A 20,935-nucleotide genomic window follows, 5' to 3' on the forward strand; every position below is an offset into this window, starting at 1 on the left:
TAGAAGTCAGCTTTGTCTGTGTTGATAGGATCCTGATTTCTACTCTTAAGCATTTTTTTAAAAAAAAATTATAAAGGTAGAAAATAATTTTTCTAATTGCTATTTTTTTTCTTTGCCACTATCTTAAATAAGTGTATCTAGAATATTTTCTATTGTTGGAATCAACACGTTTTTAAGGCTTTGGAAAGCAAGCAAGATGTTCAGCAGGTAATGGTGCCTGCTACCAGACAGATGACCTGAGGTGATCTGCATAGTGAAAGAGAACTGACTTCCACATGCACATGTTTGCACATGCACTTGCACACGCACATGCTTGCACATGCACTTGCACTTGCACACACATGTGTGCACTCAAACACATAAATAAACAAGCAAACAAATGAACATAATTTTAAAAAGATATTTTGGAGTAAAGCTCAGAAGTGTGCTCTTATTTTGTGACTTACTATGTCGTCCAAGTTGGAAATGATATGTTTGGAATTTGACTCACTCAATGCAAAATCACTGGGTTTTGGATGCTGATTTTAACATGTGTTTGGTATTGATTCTGCATGAGTGCACCATCTGAAAAGTGTTTCTTTGTTTTACACTTATAAGAATCATTATACATTTTCCACCTTCCAGGGACTTCAGCATCTGCATAGCAACAAGACTATCCACCGTGATGTCAAAGGAAATAACATTCTGTTGACCACTGAAGGTGGAGTAAAACTAGTAGATTTTGGTAAGTTTTCTTGGAAGTGTGCAAGGACCAGGGTGATTTTTTTTATTGCTTTCCAACAGGCTTACCTTTTCTGAGTTGAAAGTAGGAAAACAAATCAGAATCTCATTCAGATAATTTGGCAAACGAGCCTCCTGGCTTCTGAGTCACCCAGCTTAGTCCCCACATAACTTATATGCTTGTGTGCAATTTGTCTACCAGCCGGGCAGCATCCCAGATGACTACTCTAAGCCTATTCTGAGAATTCCCTGGCCTCTGTTAGGGATTGCTTATGAAGAGACACGTGTCCACATCCAGGATTTTGAGGTGAGGGGGCTCTTCAAGGAGCACTGAAGAATATCCTCCGCCTCCTAAGAGGAGGCACGGGGAGAGGTGTCCTGACATTCTGTGTGTGTCTGACCATGATGCCCAAAAGATCTTTGTTGACCTTTTTACCTTCGGAAGAAGGCAGACCTGAACAAGGATAGAGTCGGAGGGGGTCCTGGATGGCATGATTGAGCCAAAAAAGCAGTCACTTTCTTGGCTGCCTTTCCTCTGTTGTGTCACATAATAAATGCTCATGGTTACTAAGCCAGTTCTGTTTCTGTGTTGTAACCCAAGATATATACTGTGCTTGATCTGGAAAGATGTTTTCACTTCAAAGGTGATTCTGTACTTTGCCATGTTTGAACTTCTAAACCTGTGACAGTGGTGACAGTGGTAACAGTGGTGACAGTATTCCAGGACCTCTCCGTGTTGCTTTTAGGCATTCCTTTCTTTCTTCTTTGTGCCTTCCAGCTGGGCAAGGTGTCCCGCCTTGTGCTTCAAGATCCTGTGAGTTTCCTTGTTTGTTTGTTTGCTTTTTAATTTATCACATAGAATTATGTGGTCTTTATAGGCAAATTAAGACACTTAGAAATATAAGTAGATAGACAGCCTTTCAGAATCAAGACTGTACCTCATTCGGTTCTGCAGAAGTACTGCTTTGGCCATATAAAGTCACAGAATATAAATGGAATTTAAAAAATTTAGTTTCATTTTTGCATTCTAGAAACTGAGCCTCAAAAAAAATTAACTGATTAAATTTAGAAATTACCAGAAAGTCCTAGTCTATAATGCCCTTGAGTTAGCCAAGCTTGGCTTTCAGAGAGTTAGCATGCCTACCCAATATGCACTGCACAGTATTGTTTATCCCACTTGAACTTTTGCAAACTGTTGAGCAGTCATGAGATTGACATGAATACCTGATTCATAAACTGAATGCGGCCGGTCTAGGTTGCTGACTGAGTTCAGGGCCTTTTGATTGAATGGTCAAGCAGGTAACATGTAATAAGGACTTTCATTTGAAATTCAAAATGCAAGGACAATGAAACACTTGGCTCCATTGCTCCCCAGGCAGGACCAGTCTTCTATGCAGAAAACAATGCTGTCTCCATTCTAAGACACACCCAGTGGAGAACTTGATATTGAACTGCTGTGGTTAATATAAATATAAGGCCTAATAAATATTGATTATTAGACTAATTATTATTACAGCGGTATTCTCTAACCTGCTAGCAATCAATGAAGACACAGATATCTGTTATATTTTAAAATAGCCTTAGTTAACCTGGGACAGGACAGATATTAATTCCCTAAACTACATCCCATAGTGGGGCCGATATCCCATATTCTGCCCCAATCCCATGCCATCTACTTCTAATAATTTCTATTGAGCTACCTCCCATCCATAATCCCAAATACTAGCTAAGGCTCTTCATCTGGGCCAAACCTTCCATCCACGCTCTTCCTCCTCCTCTTCCTCGTTAGTCTCTGACCAGCTTCCTCTCCCAAGAACCTCTGTCTGATCAGCCCGGGAATCTTACCTATGCCTATCCCATTTGCCCTGCCTGGGTGTGTTGGCTTTTTATTGGCTAAATGAGAATAAGTTCTTAGGCAAGATTACAAACATTTTGGGGTGTGTGAGTCTGCTCATTTGGGCAGCAGCCAACCCAAACCCCAACACTGAACTTAAGAGCTCATAATCTCCGTGCTCTCAACTTCATAACCTATATTGAAAGATGTTTAAGAAGCAACTATAATCAAACATCTCCAGACATTAAAGAAAACTCTTGTAAGCCATTGGCCTTGACAAATGTACCTTCAGAGATATTTTCCAAAGTCAATTAAAAACATCTACCTAGATTATAAGTAAGATGAGTGCTTTGGTTTGGATGTTTGTTTTGTTTTGTAGTGTTAGACCTTACACATCGCAGGCAAGCACTGTGTCAAAACAAACTTCGCTCCCAGATCTGTAACCTTGTATGACATCTTTGTAAACTGCTATACATGGATTAAAAAACAAAACAAAACAAAACGAGATATTTGCTTTTAGGTTATTTTGTTTGTAGACTTTCATCAGTCATTAGAAACTAGGGCCAGTTGTTTATTAAACATTTTCCTGCTGTCCAATATCCAAGTCATATTATATTAAGCACATAAGACAATGCTTTTATTCCTCTTCTTCACGGTAAGCAGATACAGGAATTGGTTCATTCAGATGGTCAGTAGAGTTTTTTATGAATTAAAACATGATGGTGGTAGTATGTAGCAATGCTGTGTGAGAGCAGAAAGAGTAAAGTATAGTAAAGCACAAACTACAACATCTAATCCCTGGAGCAATCCCTCATTTTATGTGTAAATCAAGTTTTCGGTGATGGCAGCTTCTTGGAACAAAAGAATTTGGAGTAAATTTAGCTTCACTTTCTTGCATCCTGAAATGTACTCTGAGCTCATTAGAGGATGCTGATGATAATAGGTGACTGTTACTCTAGGTCATGTATGCACATCTAAGTGTCCAGGGCTAGGTACCACCAGCAGAAGAGAACATGCAACGTGTACCTTTCTGGATCTGGGTGGTTTCACGTAGTATAATATGTTGTGGTTCCATCAATTAACCTAAAAGTTTCATGAGTTCATTTTTCTTTTCAGGTGAGTGTTATTCCAGAGTGTATATGAACCACATTTGCATTATCCCATCTATTGAAAGCCATTTAGGTTGTCTCCATGTCCTAGCTATTGTAAATAGAGTAGAAGCCACATGAGTGAGCAAGCATCTGTGGAGGAGGATGTTGAGTCCTTTGGGCTTATGTCAAGGAATGGTATTGCTGGGTCATATGGGAGATTTATTTTTAGCTACACTGGTGGCCAGAGTAGCTGCACCAGCTTGCAGTCCCACAAGCAGTGAATCCTCTTCTCCCAACAGTATTTTTGGTCAAGTTCTTTTCTTGGCCTTAGCCATTCTGAGTAGACTAAGATGACATCTCAAAGCAGTTTTGGTTTGCATCTTCCTAATTGCTAAAGATGCTGAGCCTATTTTAACCAGTTTTAGTTTTTATGTTTATTTTTCTGATAACTCTGTTCAGATCCATAGCTCGGTTTTTAATTGTGTTGTCGGTCTTCCTGAGTCTTTGTCTTTTCAGTTCTTTATATAGTCTGGATTTAACCTTCTGACAAATATGTAGCTGGCAAAGATTTTCTCCCATGTGTAGGCTTCCTTTTCACTTTGTTGATTGTTTCCTTAGCTTGATAGATGCTTTTTAGTTTTAGTTTTGTTTTGTTTTTGCTTTTCATTGCGTGTTTAGCTTGGTTTATTTTTCCTTTTTAAAATTAATTTATTGACTTTATGTCCCCTGTGGTAGCTTCCTCCCTCCTCTCCTCCCAGTCCCATCCTCCATCTTTCCCATCACCGCTCCCATATTCCTCAGAAAACGGGAGCCCTGCCCCCCACCCCCACCCCTGCTTACCCACCCACCCCAGCTCATCAGTAACATCCTCTTCCCCTTGGCCTGGCAAGGAAGTCTCACGAGGGGAAGAGACCAAAAAGCAGACAACAGAGTCCATGTCAGAGACAGCAGAGACAGTGCCCCACCCCCACCCCTGCTCCCCTTTCAAAGGGACCCAAATGAAACTTGAGCTGCCCATCAGCTACCTCTGTGTTGGGAGCCTAGGTACAGTCCATGCATGGTCCTTGGTGCTTTTGTCTCCCCAAGCCCCTCTTGGCTCTGATTAGTTGGCTCTGTTGTTCTTCTTGTGGAGCTCCTGACACCTCCAGATTGTTTTATTCTTCCCTGCCACATGGGCACTGAAAAGAACACCCTCTAACTATACAAGCCTCCAACTGGAGGGAGGAAGACACCAATCTACCCACAAAAACTTCGACACAAAATTTATCGTGCCTACAAGATATGCAGGGATAAAGATATAGCAGAGATTGAGGGAACCAATGCCTGGCCCAACCCAAGACCCACCCCCTTGTGGAAGAGAGCCAACCCCTGACACTATTAAGGATATTCTTCTGTGCTTGCAGAAAGGAGCCTAGCAGAGTTGTCTTCTGAGAGGCTTCCCCCAACAGTGGTTAGAAATAGATGCTGAGACTCACAGCCAAACATTGGGCAAAGCTTAGGAAATGTTTTAATTCCTAGACAAATGGAATCCTAATTTAGAAAGCCCTTCCCCATACCTGTACCTTGGCAGATGCTGCCTCTATTTCCTTCTAGCAATTTTAGCATGCCATGATTCACATTAAGGTCTCTGATCCATTTAGACTTGTTTTGTGACATGTGATAGATAAATATCGGTCTATGTACAAGTATGTATATGCATTTAAAAATAACAATTAAATAAACCATGACTTTGAAAAGGGCAGGAGGAGTTGGAGCTAGGAGAGGGAGGGACAGGAATGAGGTAGACGCAATGCTCATGTATGAATTTCTCAAAAACATAAGACCATTTAAAAATCAGAATATTTGCATTTCGTCTCCTACTAAATATCTGACGCATGGTTGTTATGTTTCTAATAAATAGCCCTTTACTATAGTAATGTCAGTGTTATTTTAAATATAAAGAAATCTAATTACACCCAAAGTAAGACTTGGCTTGATAATACTAAGCAGAAACATAGTCTGTCTGAAAACCGTCTTTGTGGTTAAGTGAGACACAGGATTGCAGGAAACCACCAGAGCCTTCAGAGAGCTACAAGATTAGCAAGCTGGTGAACATTTTGAATGAGCTGCATCAGCAGTCACGGGTGCACGGTCAGTCAATAAATAAAATGAGCTCCCAGGAGATCGACTTCTGTAGGCAGGTCAACTAATATTGAAAAACAGCAATCCATATCTTGAATGGAAAGTGATCAAGAGACACAGTTTGAAGGCAGCCCCAGCTTTCCTCCCTGCTAGGATTTTCCAGGGAACTTCATTTCTAATAGGACACTTAGCACTTCAAAACAGGAGTATGAGATACACAGCTCGTGACTTATTTAGACATCGTTCTTAGGACAGAATAGTTTATGCCTTTAAATCTCTCATTATCCACATGCCCCATTTTATACTAAATCCCTTTTTAGGGCTGCATAATGTGGGTCAAAGAGAAGTTGTGACTTAGTCATTAATAAGCCACTTGTTAGAGTCAAATGAGGAAGGTGAACTTGAATTTTAAAACTATAACTACCCTTACTCTTTCTTTCATCTCAAGAATTCAGAACAAGAGCCATTAGTAAGTAGGTAGGACAGGCAAGCACTGAAAATAGATGCAGTTCCCCACAGTTTAGATCCTAACAGAGGTAAGGAAGGTGTCCACACTGAGAGGGTGGTGATCACGGTGGCATGGGACTGGGTGTTGGGTTCCCAAGAGGAACAAGAAGGACAGCTATGAGGAGTGGTAGTAGTGATGTCAAGTGGGTTTTCAGGCCTAAAGTGAGGTAAAGACAGCATCTGCATAGCGGTGAGGGTGGAGGTGAGACACTGCAGCCTTGATAGCCTCAGGAATTAGCCAGAACAATAGGAACCAGGGTTCTGCCTGATAAAAAAAAGAATTACAAATATGAAGAGGGATAAATATGCATGTGTAGGTATAAACAAAGTATAATAATATAAGCCCCATGCTCAGGAAAGGTCAGTCAACACAAACTGGGTAGAGTTCCTGTTTGTTTGTTTGTTTGTTTGTTTGTTTTTGTATTTTTAAGAGAATAGATGTGAAGTTGGATGTTTGGGGAGGTGGGGGAGGAGGTGGGGGAGGAGGTGGGGGAGGAGGTGGGGGAGGACTTGAGACGAGATGGGGGAGGGGAATGAACGTCAACAAATGCATGAGACTTTCAAAGAATAAATAAAAGCATTATTTTAAAGCACAGCGTGTGTGTTGTGAAATGTGAGAGAGAGAGAGAGAGAGAGAGAGAGAGAGAGAGAGAGAGAGTGAAGCCTTCCCTCACCATCTCCACTAATGAAGAGAGTACCACTCACGTGGACCTTGGTTTTAAAATACCAAGCCCCACCTAAGAGGAAGCAAGGGCTTTCAGAGAAAGAATGATTTTAGGGCTGAATAAGATAGCTTGGAACCTGCTTTGTCCAAAACATTAAAAAAATGTCTCAATGAATGAGGGCACATGTCAAAGATGCCAGCATGGAGTGAGGCCCCCTCACCGTATCTGAGAGGATCAAGGAAATTGGCTGAACAGAATAGAGAAGTCTGTTAGTCAATCCTGCCGTACATATGCACACGTATAGACGAGGAAAGTGAATGCCTTGTATCTCAGATAAGGATAGGAGGAAGAATGGACTTTTAAGTCATCATTTGTCTGTTTCCATAGTAATAATTAACTTATCCAGTAGATGCCTGTATTAATGGGTTAAATTTTAATTAGAAACAGGATAGTCTCATAGACTTGAAATACTTGTTCACAAAATGTCTATTAGACACATCGGAAGAGAAACGGCATGAAGGAGAAGACTACAGGCAAGCGTCAAGTGGCCAGAGGGAACACGGCTGGTCACAAGAGGATTCGAACTCAGTTAACCTGTGTCACGTCAGTTGTATTCCCACCAAAGTTCAAATCATGAGGTGATATCCATCAGTTAAAATGGGGAAACAGTCTGTGAGCTAACAGGCCTCAAATTTGAAAAATACGCAGGTTTTGAGATGCAATGAATGACAGAGGAGCTGGTTGGACTGCAGATCAGAGAGATAAGGCAACGCAAAAAGAGAAACAATCTTGGGTGCATTTTGGTTTTGTTATAATGAGCAGTTTTGGAACTGTTCTTGAAACTTGAGGTTTGCGGATTACATGTCAGAAGTATATGAGTTAAGACCTAGCAATTTTGATGATTATAATGTAGGAATATCCTTCTTTGTAGTAATTACAGACAGTTTGGGGATGTAAAGGGCATTGTTTGGGGCAGTTTGCTTACTACCAAGTGAGGCAGACATTACAAAACACAATGAAATGAAAACCTTGTTTCTCCCTTGCTAACTTTTTTTTTCCAAGACAGGGTTTCTCTGTGTAGCCTTGGCTTTCCTAGACTTTGTAGACCAGGTTGGCCTTGAACTCACAGAGATCTACCTGCCTCTGCTTTCCTGAGTGCTGGGGCTACAGGCATGCACCACTATACCTGGCTTCCTTTGCCAATTTTTAACTAACTCAGGGATTAAGTCAAGATAAAAATGTAGGGCCAGGTGTGGTGGCTCACATCTTTGATCTTGGCATTTGGAGGCAGAGGCAGGGAGATCTCTGTGTGTGTGAGTTGCAGGACAGGCTGGTCTATGTAGAGAATTCTAGGCTAGGCAGGGCTGGATGGGGAGACCCTGTCTCTAAAAACAACAACAAAGCAATGGAAGTGGAGGCACCTTTCAGTCTGTGTGCTGCTCATGGCCATCCTGTAGGGTCCTCACAGTAAGCAGAACTCCTTTCAACTTCCCACCAAGAAAGCACCACTGTATTAAAACCTTCCAGCTTTTGTTGACCTGGGAATATCTGAATTTCTCCTTTTGGAGGGGAGGGTAATTTAGCAGGTATAGAATTCTTGAATAAGAGAGTTCTAAAATTTTCAGTTCCTTACCTCTCTCTGGCTCTAAAGTCCCTGCTTATCGTGGGATCCTGTTCCAAGATTCTGTCTCAGACAGTCTTGATGGAGGTGTGGATGCATAATGCTGACCTTGACTTACAGATTATTAACCTTTGTACATGTTCATTCATGTCTTCCATGGAATTGAGAAACATTTTGGCTATTATGTTTTAAGTAATCTCCCCCTGCCTTTTTTCCCTCCTCCTTAGATCTCTACCGTGCATTGTTTTATCCTCTCAATGGTGTCTTATAAACTCTTGGGCTCTGTTCACCTGTCTTGCATTGTGTTTGCACGATTGAAATGTCAGTTGTCTTCCCTCAAACTCACTGACTCTTTTTACCTGCTCAAGTCTTTAAATCTTTGTGCTTGTACTTTTCACACAAGAGTGTGCTTAGTTACTTTGCCTTCATGGCTGTGAAGAAATACCAGACAGAAACAGGCTCACATTTTAAGAGAGGACAACCATGGTGGTAAAGACATAGTAGAAGAAATGGTGGCAAGGATGAACAGGTAGGAATCCTCATCCTAGGTAGACAGAGAAGCAGAGGGCAGGGAGCACTGGGCCACAGTGTGCTTTCTCCTTTTCACCTTCATATTCAGCCTGGGACTGCAGCCCATGGTACACTGCCACCTCCATTTAAGGTGGCATTTCCCTGTCCACTTAAACCTCTCTGGAAACACGTGTACAGACAACCCGAAAGCAGACCTCATTAATGCTCTAGGTCAGTGGTTTTCAGCTTTCCTGAGCCCCTTTAATACAGTTCCTCACGTTGTGGTGACCTCCAACCATAATATTAAGTTGCTATTTCATAACTGTAATCTTGCTACTGTTAAGAATATCTGTGTTTTCTGTGGTCCTTGGTGATCCCTGTAAAGGGGGCGTTTGACCCCAAAGGGGACAGCACCCACAGGTTGCTATAGCTGCTTCTCCAGTCAATAAGTTTGACATTCAAAATTAACTGTCACATGTTTCCTCTTAGGTTTTTTTTTTTTTCATGTTTGCCTGCAATTTCCTTTAGACCCAAGTATTTCTGTGTCTCTATTCTTTGAGCACGTTTGCGTAGTTCTGCTTCAAGCCCATCACCGCGCTGCTCTTTCTCAGGCACACTTTTCTGTGGGCTTCTTATTTGTTCTTTGTCATTATTACCCATGTCCTTTGTATGCCTTTGGATTTGTTTTTGCTGTTGAAATGATATCTTTTTTTTAAGGTTCTCAAAAAGTTTTATTAACTACGATATTAGAGAAAAATAAAGCTTGCTCAAGAACTTTAGAGTCTCAAACCTCACAATTTTAACTTCCAGTTTTTTTTCTTTTTTTTTTCCAGTTTTTTTTTTGGTTTCTTTTCTTTTTGTTTTTTTAAATTCTTGTTACATCTCAATGGTTATCCCATGCCTTGTATCCTCCCATTCTTCCCTCCCCTATAACTGTTCCTGAGGGGGATTACTTCCCCCTGTATATGCTTTAAGTCTAACGATGTGGCAACTCTGAAAAGTAGATTCTCCTCCAGGGTGTGCTGATGTGGGTATTCCCATGTGTGCCTTTGCTTGCTTTCTCTCTGCCAAGGGTCAGCCCAAAATTACAAACTTAAAATCCCCTTGGACTCCTCTAAAGCCTGTTATCTGTTTTCTCATCTGAGTCCCCGCCTTTGTCATAATTTTACATTTTCTTTTTCAGAGCTGAGGATCAGATCGCAGGCCTTGTGCATAACAGGCAAGCCCTTCACCCCTGAGCTAGGTCCCCAGCCTGGTGGTTGCTTCTGAATGATCTAGGGTTTAATTTCCTGCCTCTCTAAAAGGAAGTTGTTCAAGAAGGACCCATAGAAGTTATCTTAATTTGGGGCATCAGTGGAGCTGACCTTGTAGCTACAGAGGAGACGGAGGGCTCCAAAGCCACAGCAGAGTTTCTTTCCAGAAAGAGATGCAGAGGGTGTGGTCTGATTTCCTGCAAGGATATAACAGCTGCTTCTCTTAAAGCAGCAGCTAGAATGCCTATAACCTAACCAGCCTCATTTCATAGAACTGGCTCACAAGGTTAGGAACTCTCAGCCAGTCCTTGGTGCGCAGAGTAAGCTCTGAGGAGCCTATGTAAGCCTCATAGTCCAAGTCCAATCGAAGGGTAACTGTGGACACTTTCCCTTCTTTTCTTGGAAGCACAACCTTGATTCTATTAAGACCTTTGGCTGACGAAGGCTCACCCACATTGCAGAGGCATTGTCTGCTTATAATCCATAACATTAAATCCTGGTTTATCCAAAAAGCACCTCCACAGTAATATCCACAATAATATTTGACTAGGTATCTGTGCACCATAACCCTATCAATTAGATACAGCCTTAACCATCACTCTGTCGTAACCTCCACTTGAGAGAGATAGCTATTCGATGATGTGATGTACTCTATGGCCCTTTACAGCGAAAAGTTCTACATTTTACGTTTTTGAACTTAACTCATTCATCTAATTTTATCATTGTTGTTGTTCATCATTTTTAGAGTTTTCCGCTTAGGGTTGTAGCAAGCCACATTTGTATAAAATTGTCATAGAAACAACATGTTAGATATTTCTGGATGTGTTCCTTGGCTGGGCCTAGAATAACCTGAAAATTCCCCAGCAAAGCAAAAGGCTGAAGATCATCAGCATGAACCTTGTCATGTGTCCGTGGCTGTGACTCTGAGTGGGTTGTTGCCCTAGCTGTTCAGCCCTGATCTCTCTTTGGCTTTCTGCTCCTTTCCATAGTACCTCCCTATTCTAACTTTTCTGCCTGGAATTTTCCAGCCTTCAGCATCTTCTCTCTTGAGGTGCTTATGTAACTATTCCCTTTGGTGACTTACGCCTTTCGTTCCTCTCTGGACAAAATGCCTCCCCTAATCTTTCTACTTCCTGGGGCTACTGAGCTCATTCATGCCTTGGATCCTTGTGGCCTTTTAAAGTAATTTACCCAATTTTCCATAGTTTTGTGTGTGTGTGTGTTTTTTTAATCTCCGGAGCTGGTTTTGTTGTTGCTGTTGTTTTGGTTTGGTTTTATGGGACTTTATGACAAGTAGAAGTACAGCTAATCCTCAAAAAATGACTTCCCCTCAGCTTTGTTTCAATCACATGAAAGTTAGACTTTGTAACAAATTATCTATGGATTTTAACTTTATGGATAAAATGATCTTGAGATTTAATGGGCACTGCAGAAGTATCTAGAATGTGGAATTTAGCCAATGCCTCCCTGTGTTCTGCTGTCTCAGAACTGGATGTGTGTCTGTTTTTAATGTGATAATCACTTAATATTCTCAAGAACCCCTCTCCGTACCTGGTTGTTTTTTTTTTTTTTTTTACTTAATTTGTGTCTTTGTATTTTCCTTGTTTGCCGAGTTTGCTCCTGGGGGAGTGGTATGTATTATGTTTTTTGTTTTGTTTTGTCCTCTTAAAGATCTCAGCAGACATCAACTCAGACAGACGAGTCTAAGGATGTTGCAGTCTGTAGTAGTCCTGCCTGTGGTGTCTGTGGGGGATATTAATCCAGTGTGTGTGCAAACTATTGTTGCCACTCAGGAATAGTTGTACCGTTGTTGAGTTATTATTGTAATGCCACCCCTTAAAATGGCTATAAAGTGTTTCTTAATATATTTCACCCTCTTAGTAAATGTATAGAGAACTGCTTCTGTTTCTACAGGCAGTGAGCTTCCTTAGAATTTTCTTCTCATTCAAACTGTTCGGTCAAAACTCTGGAGGCCAAGTGTTTGCCTCAGAAAATTCTTACTGCCATATGATTACAAACTAGAAATGTAATGTTTCCTATGTATGAAGAACCTCTCAGCCTTAAAAACTCAAGATTGCCTATGGTCCTTGTGAATTTTCTGCTTAAGGTCTAAACTCACTGGGACTTTGTATTTTGGGTTCCTTTGTTGTAAGCAATAGAAAATGACTCTGACCAATATTAGATGAGGATGTTCTGAGCAGCGCTGCTCACAAAACTGAGGGAGATGCTGGGGGTGTGGTCTTCCAAGGAGAGCTGTAGCCACCTGGCTTTCAGAAGGGAGCTTCTTGATAGGGTCATAAAGCCCTTCTCATTGCTTGGCTGAGCTCTGGTACTTTGCCCCCTTGAGAGTCTCTTTTCATGATTCACATGTATAAGAAAAATAATGACATCACAGGATCACATGCCACACCTCTAGACTCTATCCTTGATGTCCTTTCCATGTACAGTTCCTGTGTCTTCGCAAGCCATCTTTGTCTAGAAATCCCAGCACTAGGTATGGCAACTTAACAAACAAACAAACAACAACAACAACAACAAACAATTCTGGTGGCATAATCTTTATACCTAGAGAAAAAAAGATGTTGATTAGCTTAATTTCACTTTCCTGCTAAGAAGAAACCTTGATTTTTTTTCTTTTTTCTTTTTTTTTTTTTTTTTTTTTTGGTTATGGGTTGCTTTCTCCCTGATCCCCCACTCCCACTTCCTCTTTATATCTCATTTAAGTGACATTTGAACTCTTAAGCTATCTTTATCAAATTGAGACAAAAATAATTACCAAAGGTCAAACATAATTTAGTTTTCTCATAAGTAATTCAATATCTTTAGAATAAATTTTAGAAAACTCATAATCATTTTGAATTTTAAAAAATTTTTAAATTCATTTATATAAATTATACAGTCCAATCTTAATTACATTGCCTTTGGGTCATAGAAAATATGAAACAAAATAGAATGCTTAGCTATTTTTAATTTTTCTCAATTATAAAATATATGGAACAGAGGGTATATTTTGGAAAAGATGTATTATGTGATAATGCTTTCTTTCAGATATTGTGTTGGGGAATATTAAGGATGAACTTTTTAAGAATTTATTAGATCATTGTCCTTGAATTTGAAAAATGATATATAGTAAAGAAGTTTTTTAAAGATAATATTTTGGAGGCAAAGTTTCAAAAAGAATAAATTAAGACCATATTTAAGCCCAGCTAAAGAATTCATTAAAGGAAGCAACTGACACAGATCTTAGTCCCCACTGGACTGGCCAAGAATTCCACCATGGAAGTGTCCATTTGGCCATACTGGCCTTTAATCCCATAGTAAAAAGTAGATGGTATTTTAAAAGGAATGGCATGTCAATTAATGCTTTCCTTTACTGCGATAAGCAGCAAGAGAGGAGCCTTAACGGGACTCACTGGGGAAGGTGCTTGATTAAGCCAGGACAGTGAAAGCTAGTGGCCTGGGTCAGGCCAGGAGCACTGTGCTTCAGAGGTGTGTGTGTGTGTGTGTGTGTGTGTGTGTGTGTGTGAGAGAGAGAGAGAGAGAGAGAGAGAGAGAGAGAGAGAGAGAGAGAGAGAGAGAGAGAAAATCAAGGCAAGGCATTAATCCATGTTTTATGACGTTTAGTAGGAGTCATTTCTAACCAGGTGGAGGTAGTAGAGCTAGGATTAGTGTGTTTGTTTATACCTGTCTATTATAGTTTGCAATTTCTCTAAAGAAAGAACAAATTCTAACTAGTGTAAGACGATGTGTGTATTTCAGAAAGCAAGAGGAAGTGGTTGTGACTGCGTTAATTAAAGAAACATTAGCCATCAGAGGAGATAGACATGTCTAAGTTGATTTAAACACTGCCGTGTGCATGTATACCGAAATATCAAGAGGTTGCTCATAAATGTGCATACTTTTATGGAAGTTTTGATCAGTTAGAAATGAATTTGAACTTTCGAAAAGGAACAGATGCTGTTGTAGGTTTTGGTTTAGGTAGATGTGGGTAGTTTGATATTTGGAGTCAGATGGCATGTGACCTGAATAAAGCAGTTGTTCGCATATTCTCAACTCAACTGCTGTGTGTATAACACCATATAAAACATTCTTTGGTCCACGGAATCCGATCATGGGAAGGCAGAGGATAGAGATAAAAAATATACGTCAAACTATGTGATATGTGTAGTTTACAGTGGAGACTATCAGAAGAGAGAGGGTCCAGTGTGAACGGGCAGAGCAGCAGAAGGCACTGGGAGGAAAGTTAAGCCTTCGGGCAAGGCTTACAGCTGCATAGAATGTGAATGTGGACGTAGAAACAGGACCGCTCTGCGTTTTAGCTCCTTAAAGGTGATGTTTCAGTTCATGGGCAGCTCTGACGGAACAGACTTCTGACGTGAGTGTGTGAGAGAGTCTATAGCAGTTAGAATCTCTTCACGCGAGTAGTTAATGCAAGAAACCATCTTGTTTCTTCTCTCTAGGTGTGTCTGCACAGCTCAGCAGCACCCGGCACCGCCTGAACACCTCCGTAGGAACACCATTTTGGATGGCTCCTGAGGTCAGAGAGTTTTGAGGGAGACAAGCCTGATGTTATTCGACCCTTTCTGTCTTTTCTTTTTACATATGCTTTTTCTCCCTGTGTTGGAATATATCACAAGAAAATGTCTCCTGTGTTGTTGTAATGTGAGGATGTTCACGTGGGCAAGGTGGAACATGGGGGATTCTGGGTAAACTAGCTGGGAAGGAATGTGCAAATAGATAAAAGACGAATGAGCAAGTCAGATGAATTAAAGAGAATAATTGAATACTTAAAGAGAATACTTAAATTTTACTTTTAGTTGTCAGGCATGTATCTGTAGTGTGGATATTTGCATGTCATTTTATTTTTGGGTTTTATGACTATTACTGTATTCCCATTGTTATTATTTGGTGTTTTGTTACAAGGCAGCTGTATCCTCCTCCTTCATTCTCCTGAAAGCTAGAATTACAGGTGTAGTCCCCGACAGGTCTCAGCCCTGCAAATAGCATTCTGGACTCACTCAACATCTTCAGAAACACAACAGCGGGTTTCTGTTTGCCAGGAAAAGCCATCCCGTTCCTGTAGGATCTTACAGCCCTCCCCCCAAATCTGGGGAGGACATCTGTACTTAGTTAACTCAAACAAGTCTCCAACAGATCAAGCCCCACAGCCCCAAGTCATTCTAGCTAGTTGGCCTGGCTCCTGCTGCAACATAACCCTTTAAAACTGGCAAGACGCCCCATCCCCCAAACACATCATTTTTGCTATCTTCTCTGCTCCCAAGAGGTAGCCCTGGCAACCCCGAGTCTGCTGCTCTCCCTCTGCCTTTTTATTTCTCCCTGCACCCCACTCCCCCACACATACCAAGCCATAGATAGCCTTGGCAGTTTGATCCCCACTAATCCATTCTTTCCACCCACGGAGGAGTCTACTTTAGTGGTTTTACTGTGCCCTCACTTACATCCACTATTTGGCTATATTTTGTTTTTAAATAATAATAAACATTCTATGAGAACCCTTGACTTTGTGAGGTAAGATGGGGGGGGCTCATCAACCCATGTGGGAACCAAGTGCAACTTTAGTAGGTTTTTCCCCCCATTATTATCTTGGGGGATTGTAGATAAACTGCTAAAATAACTGAAAGTTCAAGAATCAGATCTTCTCCCCAAAGTCCCTATTTAATGTGTTTAATCTTTTTAATTATGTTGATCAATGAAGAACACTTATTTTTGAAAGCTCTCTCTGCATCCATTGGGAAATGCTCTGCTATTTATATATGATGTCCTAGGGAGCACAGAGCGAAGTGATTCAAATGCTACATTAATATTGCAAAATCTTTTAATTAAATTTGTTTGAAAGTGAAAACCTCGTATTCTGTTTCTGAACTGTTACTTCAATTATTACTTACCTTTTAAAAGTTAAAATATAATATATAGGGGAAAAGATACAATGTTAATAAGTGTTTTTGAAGCTCCCATGAGTTAAAAACCTTTTTTAAAGGGACCACACCTAAGAATAAAAGAAGTTATAATCATGTAAGCCAGCACAAAATTTATTGAGAGAATCTGAAATAAGAGCCTCTTCAGAATTTGTTTTGACATCAGATTGATATATTTTTAATTTTCAAAAGTGAGAAGTCAATAAAATACTAATATTGTAATTTATTTATATAAATTAGAACATATGATCCTAGTATTATATGAGTATTATATGAAATATTCAGACTTTATTTTTTATGGTAATCACTATTATATAGCAGAAGCACTACTTTATATGTGACTGCTAGTCACTGTTTTGATGTTATTACCTTGTGCCTGGTCTCTTCTCTTTGCAGCGTACACTCTCTGATCTTGAAGAACATACTATGAGTAGCCAGCTTTCTAGCTGCAAGTATCCCACAGGCACTACTTCTGTGTTGTTAGTAAGAACATTTCTGCTGGGTGCAAAAGCTGCTCTGTGTAGATCCCAGCATACATGAGGGCCTGGGTTTAAGCCCAGGCACCAGGGAGATAAAAGCACTTAGTGACACATTTCTAAGAATTAAAAGGAAATAAGTAAACACATATAAAATGTTCATCATTGAGGAATATTTCAGCGTTTTAGAATTAATCACTTAGAAAATAGAATCCTTGGATAACATTTTGAATTTTAATTGTACTTTAAAGACAGTGTCCTTTGGTCACATAAAGCCATTCTTTCCTGCCTGGAGTAAGTGTGTCAGGATTGAAGAGTCAAGTAATCACAGCAAGTAACCATACAACTTACTACACTAATCTAGAAAAATGCACAAGATAAGTGCGCAGACCCAAGGACAACAGTAATGAACCAGGAATGTTCTGAGCCAACTGGAATGTAAATTCACCCAAACCTGAAGTGTCCCAAATTGTAATGCCAGATGACTGTATGTTATCATTGAAGATGAGCATTAGCCTGACGCGACAATGTTTCTAGAAAAAATTAGTGATATAAAAGACGCTTTTAACCAGGCATGCTGGAATGCTGATAATCCTCATAGTGGGAAAGGCTGAGGCCTGAATTATATAGCAAGACATCTAGAAAATAAGTGCTTGTGTCCCTTGTGCCTGGCTTTTTCCCCTTGGTTTATTTTAAGGATTCATTCCTGTTGTAGAATTTATCAGTGCTCCTTCTGTGTTTAAATATGATTTCACTGTGTGTATATACCACATTATCTGGATTCATTCTTCAGTCAAGAGACACTAGTTTTCTTTTTATTTATTTATTTATTTTTGTGGCTGCTTTTGTGACAAATACTGCCTTAATATTTCTCATGGCTGAGAAAGGAAAGGCCACAGAGCTATGGGACAGCAAAGGATTTAGGCCAGGGATGAGGCAGACAGATGCAGGCAAATGCTGATGATGGGCCTTTGTTCTGGGCTGTGGGCAAGCTCCCAAGAAATAAGCAGAAAGGCACAAGGAGATCAATGTTTAAAGGTCAGTAATAAACATGTAAATACATTATTCATGTGTGTATAGTTGGTGAATAGCATATCTGTCATTTATCATTCATCTGTCAATCGTCTACCACTCATCTATCATCTGTCTGTCTGTCTGTCTATCTGTCTGTCTGTCTCTCTATCATCTATTGTGTGCCTACTGTTTGTCCATCTGTCTACCATCTATCCTTCTTTCTACTATCTGTTATGTATCTATATATCATTCATTAATATATCAATTGTCTACCTACCTTTTTGTTTTTGTTTTTGTTTTTGTTTTTGTTTTTTTCAAGACAGGGTTTCCCTGTGTAGCCTTGGCTATCCCGGACTCAGGAGAGGTTAACTTCCTCAATGAAGGACACACCTACTGGTTATCCAATTCCAAATGGGCAGCCATGAAGACATACATACAAGTAGCATTTATGTATTTGTACAAATATATATGTATATAAATATGTGGATGTAACCATAGTTAATGGGAAAGAAGCCATGAATTTAAAAGAGAACAAGTAGAGTTATATGAGAGGATTTGGACAGAGGGAAGGGAAGGGAAATATGATGTAATAATTTTATAATCTCAGAAATAACAGAAATAATAATGATTAGTGGTTTTCACAATGTAAAGTTGAATTTCCTTTTTTGTGATCACCAGTATTAACAATGATAACTCAGGATCCAGAGGGTCCTAGAAGCCTACAAGTAGAACATTATGATAGGCAGATTTGGGCACAGGGGTCCCGCTCAAACTAAGGCACCAGCCAAGGACAATACAGGCGGTAAACCTTAAATCCCTACCCAGATCTAGACAATGGACAGAACACTCTCCACAGTAAAGTGGAGAGTGGGATATTACTTTCTCACATACTCTGGTGCCTCACCTTTGACCATGTCCCCTAGAGGGGGAGACCTGGTGGCACTCAGAGGAAGGACAGCAGGTTACCAAGAAGAGACTTGATACCCTATGAACATATACAGGGGGAGGTAATCCCCCTCAGGAACAGTCATAGGGGAGGGGAATAAGGGGAAAATGGGAGGGAGGGAAGAATGGGAGGATACAAGGGATGGGATAACCATTGAGATGTAACAAGAATAAATTAATAAAGGAGAAAACAAAACAAAACAAAACAAAAAAACAATGATAACTTATAGGCTTCTGCATTTGTACTTACACATTTAGAAATATTATAAAATTAATACAATGATTTTCTGTATAATACTGTATTACAGTATTGCAAAACCATTATCCTCTAGTTTTGACTCTGTCGTGTTTGGTTAGTGGCAGTTGATTGCAGTTTTAAAATTTAGTGTGGCTCAAATAAGCTGCCGTACCTTCCTACCAGTGTTTATTTTTTAATTGAGTTGATGTTTTCATTATTAATGGTTTAAGCCGTTTGCTTTCTTCCCAATTTTTCTCATTTATCCCAGGGTGCTTTTGTGTTCTAATTGCAAGTAAGGTTAAAAGCTACTTAACTAGGCTGCCCTCCAGTTTATTTCCCTTGATTCCCTTCACTTTCAGTTCTCGCTGATGGGATCTGTGCTGCTGGGTGACTGCCTCCCCCTCCTCAGATGCCTGTTAAGAGAACACCTCACAGCCCTTAGCTGTGTGTTTTATCCCGTTCCACTTAGGGCGCCATTTCTTTTCTTGTTTGGTGTGAACTCTTCTTTTTCATAGGCCCTTTCCTTATATATCTGCAAAGCTGATATGGTATTGTCTGTGCTCAGAATAAAAATGTGACTACCTATATCATTCCTTTCCCTTTCCAGTTTCTGCTTTTATCTTTACTTAGCAGGTTAAGCAGTTGGATTTCTCCCTGAACACTTTGCTCCTTGCTTGTTGAAGCCCTGACACTTTCCCTTTCTGTTTTTGTCTTCTAGGTGATCGCATGCGAACAGCAATTAGATACCACTTATGACGCTAGATGTGACACATGGTCCCTGGGTATCACAGCTATTGAGCTAGGTGATGGAGATCCTCCACTAGCTGAGCTGCATCCCATGAGAGCCCTCTTCAAAATACCAAGGTCAGGCAACCGGTCCAAGACCAGCAGCCCTTGTCTTTTCTTCTTCTAGCGAGTGACTTCTCATCATGGAAATGGGCAGAAGTGTTCCAGAAAGTTAAAGACACATGATGTAACCTAGGTTGCCCTAGACATCACCATGTACCTGAGGTTGACCTTGATGAAGAGTGTCACCCTGCTTTATCTCCTTTGTAGGGTTCTAGATGTGCAATACTGTGCCCACCTTACCAAGGTGTGGCCCTTGCTACCCTTGAACTGGCCACCTGGCCATGTCACCTTCAGTGTTTACCTGCCAGCTTGTGCTACTACAGGTGGATAATTTCTCTACTATTTTAAATAAGTGCTCCTAAGTTCTACATATCTCAGAAAGTGAATGTGAAAAAAAATCCATCTTAATTATAGGTCAATTATTTTTAGAGACCTTAAGGATTTTTCCTTATTCCTTAATTCTAAGGAACACACACACATAACTTGTATTGCCAGGGACCCAGAGAGAGTGGTGCATGATAGTCAGTAATTGCGTACTCTATTAATCAAAGGTAGTGATTTCAACATGTGACGATATACCAAGAGTGGCGGAGGAGGGGGTCAATGAGTCCTAAAGAAATGATGCCACCATGTTATATTTGTTCCCAAATGGGTCCCTTTGGAATATTTTATGTGTAATTAAATTTTTCTAGCAACAAAGCATTAAAAACTGTTTGTTACTTTGGAATTTCCAGTTATTAGCCCTGAATATTAATACTTACATCATTCTTTATATTTCAGTGTCCAATGTTATCTCAGGTCTTATAAAACATGCTGTTTATTTTGTATGTGGAGAGAAAAAAAAAAGACTGAAGGAAAGAGAAAATCCTCTATATATCTGCTTAAAAAGATTTAATTACAAATTTGAAAATGAAAGAAATATTTTTCTAACTCCTGTTGTTATACTCCTATTCAGTGTATTATGTAAAACTATATATATATAGTTTTATAGTCGCCTTGTCTGAGTGTAAACTGCCATATTTAACCCCATGTTATCACTCGGTGATAAGGATACATACAGGAAGGATGGAGACCACCAATCTGTGGTGCCTTGTAACAGTCTACCGAGAGTTCGCCAGAGTATATTATGCTAATTATTTCTCACTATTTTTGCTG

At 40.0% G+C, this 20,935-nt stretch overlaps 1 protein-coding gene across 1 annotated transcript in view; it reads left to right on the forward strand.

Moving 5' to 3' along the window:
• The window catches only part of MYO3A (myosin IIIA), a gene marked incomplete at both ends in the record, with an annotated part of 161,408 nt that overhangs the window by 19,546 nt on the left and 120,927 nt on the right, over positions 1-20,935 (forward strand). The window contains 3 exons of the mRNA XM_084781810.1: positions 625-724; positions 14,783-14,859; positions 19,650-19,795. Coding sequence (XP_084637936.1) covers positions 625-724; positions 14,783-14,859; positions 19,650-19,795 — 323 coding nt within the window. The remainder of the gene's footprint in view (positions 1-624; positions 725-14,782; positions 14,860-19,649; positions 19,796-20,935) is intronic.

Source organism: Acomys minous (genome assembly GCF_964271855.1).
Source record: "Acomys minous genome assembly, chromosome: 5".
Lineage (NCBI taxonomy): Eukaryota > Metazoa > Chordata > Mammalia > Rodentia > Muridae > Acomys > Acomys minous.